This window comes from Tupaia chinensis, unplaced genomic scaffold (genome assembly GCF_000334495.1).
Source record: "Tupaia chinensis unplaced genomic scaffold, TupChi_1.0 Scaffold000561_1, whole genome shotgun sequence".
Lineage (NCBI taxonomy): Eukaryota > Metazoa > Chordata > Mammalia > Scandentia > Tupaiidae > Tupaia > Tupaia belangeri.
Window position 1 is genome coordinate 3,834,804 of NW_006160074.1, and position 4,008 is coordinate 3,838,811.

The 4,008-nt window shown below is 60.2% G+C and overlaps 1 protein-coding gene across 1 annotated transcript in view; it reads right to left on the reverse strand.

Moving 5' to 3' along the window:
- MYBPC3 (myosin binding protein C3) overlaps positions 1-4,008 on the reverse strand; it is a 25,026-nt gene that overhangs the window by 6,200 nt on the left and 14,818 nt on the right. Inside the window, 4 exon segments of the mRNA XM_006157808.3 lie at positions 1,504-1,692; positions 1,769-1,873; positions 2,335-2,494; positions 3,100-3,180. Coding sequence (XP_006157870.1) covers positions 1,504-1,692; positions 1,769-1,873; positions 2,335-2,494; positions 3,100-3,180 — 535 coding nt within the window.

Sequence of the window (4,008 nt, forward strand, 5' to 3'; positions counted from 1 at the left end):
AGAATGGAGGAGAAGGGATTGAAGCGTGGCTCTCCCCCGCAGGTGATTTCTCACTTTCCCTCTTTGTCTTCCTCTGGTGAGCACACATGCCCTACGGCAGAGACAAAACAAAACAAAAAGACATGTTCCTAGATCAACTTAAAACAAACCAACAGGGATCAGCAGTTGGTGTAAAGGCTATGTCGCTGGACTCCCATGTAGTCAACCAGGGTTTGAGTCCCAGACCTGGTGGCATATATATGTGCATGCCCAGGATCCCGAGAGGAGAATGGAGGAGAAGGGATTGCAGCGTGGCCATCCCCCAGGGGGGTGATTTCTTGCTTTCTGTCTCTGTCTCTCTGGCGCCCTAGAGCAAAAATCTCTAAAAAAAAAAAAAAACAACAACAACAACAACAAACAGCAATTAAAGAGGTGGAAGTAGGAAGAGCTATCCAAGAGAACACAGCTGCTCATCCAGCCCACCTCTGTCAGACAGTGTAGGAAGCCCTGGAAATGTTCTAGAACATGGGCATTTCCTGGAGCCGTGTGGTCGAGTTGACGAGCAGCTGAGCCAACCGGAGTCTCCCCCTAAAAAGAGGCCAGACCCTTCTCCCCACAGGCACCCCCAGTTCCTGCCATGGCCCCCAGAGGTGCCTCCCCCTGGATCAGGGGTGCCTGCCCCTGCCACAGACAGCTCCCCCCAACCCACACACCCTGGCCGGGCAAACGTCTCTCAAGAGACACCGCACCCACGGCATCTGCTCTGCCCCAGCCCCATCACACAGATGAGGAAACAGGCTTCAGGGAGCGACAGTGACTCTTGATGGCTTCCTGTGGACAGTGGAGCAGGCCCTGCAAGTCACATCTCTGGCTGATCCAGGGCTCTCTCTTTTCTTTGCTACAGGGAGCTTGTGCTCACCACCGAGAGCCAGAGAGAGGGAAAGTGAAAAAGCACCTACCAGGAGGGATGGCCATGCCGCAATCCTTTCTCCTCCATCTCCTCTTGCGATTTCGGGCACATACGTGCATGTGCCCAGAGTGTTTTTCAAACCACCAGGTTTGGGACTTGAACCCCACACACCAGCCATGTGAGATACAGTATCTTAACCACCACGCCACTGACTGGCCCAGTCCAGGGCTCTTTCCTTCAGGTACCCACTGCCCTTGTTCTGTCCCACGTATGACAGCCCTGGGCTGCAGGGCGCGGGAATGGGATGGCCGGCATGTGTGTGCGGGAGCCCTACATTCCTCCCCAATGGCAGCTCTGCGGCAGGCTGTGCACCAGCCCCACGTGCAGATGTGAACAGTGAAGCCTGAAAGTGAACCCAGAGTGAGGGTGCGTGTCAGCTGCGCCCCCACCACGGGGTGACCGTGTAACTTCTCTGAGCTCGTCTGTAAAAGGAGATGGATCACTCCTTCTGGAAGACTGAAGAGGACCGTGGCTGTGACTGCCCAGCATGGCGGCCTCCGCGGAGCGGCTGCTATTCTGGGAGCCCATTGACCCGCCAGGCCAGGCAGGCTCACCGATAGGCATGAAGGGCTGGGAGGCAGGGCTGGGCCTGGACATGCCGATGGCGTTGACCGCGTAGACGCGCATCTCGTACACCACGCCCTCGATCATGCGCCGCGCCTCGTGGGTCAGCTCCCGCAGCAGGTCGAAGTTCAGCCGCATCCAGCGGTAGCTCTTCTTCTTCTTGCGCTCCAGGATGTAGCCTGGCGAGGGGGAGGCGGGGCTCGGGTGGGGTCCAGGCACCCCGAGGCCCTGCCCTGGCTCTGCCCGCGCGCTCACCCAGCACCGGCTGTCCTCCATCGTAGGCAGGCGGCTCCCACCGCACGGTACAGCAGTCCTCGCCCACGTTGCTGATCTGGGGGGCCGCGGGGGGGTCTGGCCCGTCTGGCGGGCCCCCCCAGTCAGAGTGATCTTTTAGAACGCATTCCCTGTGGCTGCCAGTCCCCCGTCCCCCCTGCGCGGGTCCTGCACGCACACGGAACCCTTTCATTCATCGCCACACGCAAGGGACCCTCTCCACCTCCCTGCCTTTGCACAGCTGTCCCCTCTCCCTGGGATGCGGGTCACCACCATCTTCTCAGCCTCCTAAAGGCTCGGCCCTCCAACACACACACACCCCATGCCCCCACACCAGCAAAGAACTGCGCCTCGCTCAGTGCTCAGCTCAGGGACCCAGTGTCACGGGACATCTGTGGGATGTGTCCCCTCCAGGCCAGGGTGCCTGGCAGGCAGAAAAACGTGCCCATTCATTCATTGCCCTGCTCGGTGAGGTCTGCTCTGTGGCAAGCGTCACCGCCCCGGGCTGTCCCTCTGTGTTCTTCAACCTGCGCCCCGGCCAGCCTCACCGATGACCTTGACTGTGAGGTTGACCTGGTCCTCGCCCACTGGGTTCTTCACAGTGACTGTGTAGACGCCCTCGTCTTCCTTCTCCGCTCCCTCCACAGTGAAGATGCTGCGCTCCTTGGTGGTCTCCACGCGGACCCGGCCCTCGGTCTCACACAGCAGCTGAAGGGAGCCGGTGGGCAGTGGGGTTCGAGTCGGACCCCAGAGGCCCCTGCAGCCGCTGCGATACTCAGCGCCTGAGATGGGAGCTGAGCTCGGTGCGGGGTCTCTGGGTGGGCACAGCCCGAGGGGAGACTGCGTGTAGTGAGTGCCGATGGAACCCTGCCCCGACACCTGTGGGGACAGGGCCACCGGCCGGGGCTCCGACTGCTCCAGCTGTCATGCAGTCCTCACGCTCTCCCGTCAGCCGAGGGGGAATGCCTGACCTCGCAGGCCCAGGTGGACGGGCCTCCGGAAGGGCGGGCAGGAGAAGCAGACCTGGATGGCGCCCCAGGCAGTGGCGCGTTCCAGAGAGCTCCAGGGAGACCCACTCCCCACTGGGAGGGAGCATAGAATCGAGGTCAGTTCAGGACAAAGGCAGCCATGGAGGGGCGCCGTGACAAGGACTTCCTGGCCATGGGAGGGTCAGTCACCTCCTCCACACTGTACCTGCCTGAGGTGTGCAGGGCCCCCGCCTGGGACAGGAACACCCCTGGCCAGGTGTGGCACCTCCTGGAGACCTCGCCCCGGGGAGGACACAGCTCCGTCCTGACCTCAGCCTCACTCACCTTCTTGTCAAACACCCACTCGTCACTGTCCCCTGCATCCTCCGTGGCACCGGGGGCTGACCCAGCTGCGCCCTTATTTCCCTGGGAACAGAGCAGAGGCTCTCAGCAGAGACCCGCCCCCCCCCAAAAAAAACTGGCCAGGGGGCCCCTGCACTCCCACGGGGCAGCCAGCTGTCAGCTGTGCTCATCTGCAGTGGCTGGGGGCACGTCCCAGCACTCGCCTGGTTCCACACACCCGTTTCTAAAAACAACTTTTTATTACATTTTGCCAAAGGATGCATGGGCTCACTGGAGACTGAGAAGGAGAGTGAGAAAGCTCCTCCCACAGGGGGTGACCACACTGCAGGCCCGTCCCCTCCATTTCAGCCCCCTCTCAGGATCTTAGGCACGCATGCACGTGCTTTTCAAGCTGCTGAGTCTGCGATGCGGACGGCCGTGCAGGATCCAGCTACCTGACCACCGCCACGCCACTGGCTAGCCCCCACACCCTTTTTTAATTTTATTTTTTTGCCACAGGGTGCATGCACACAGTGGAGAGGAACAGAGAGTTAAAGAGAGGGAAAATGAGAAGTCATCCATTGGGGGAATGACCGCATCACAATCCCTGGTCCTCTATTTTCCTCAGGAATTTTTGGGCATGGCCTGGCATGATTTTCAGGCTGCTGGGTCTGGGACTTGAACCACAGAGTCGGCCATGTGAGACTCCAAATACCCCCATGCCACTGGCTGGCCCCTATGCCCATTTCTAAAATTAAAAAAAAAATAGGGACCAGCAGTTAGCATAATGGCTGTGTTGCTGGACTCCCACGTAGTCGACCACGGTTCGAGTCCCGGACCCGGTGGCTTGAACTCACGCCGGGTGCGTGTGCGTGCGTGCCCAAGATCCCGAGAGGAGAATGGAGGAGAGGG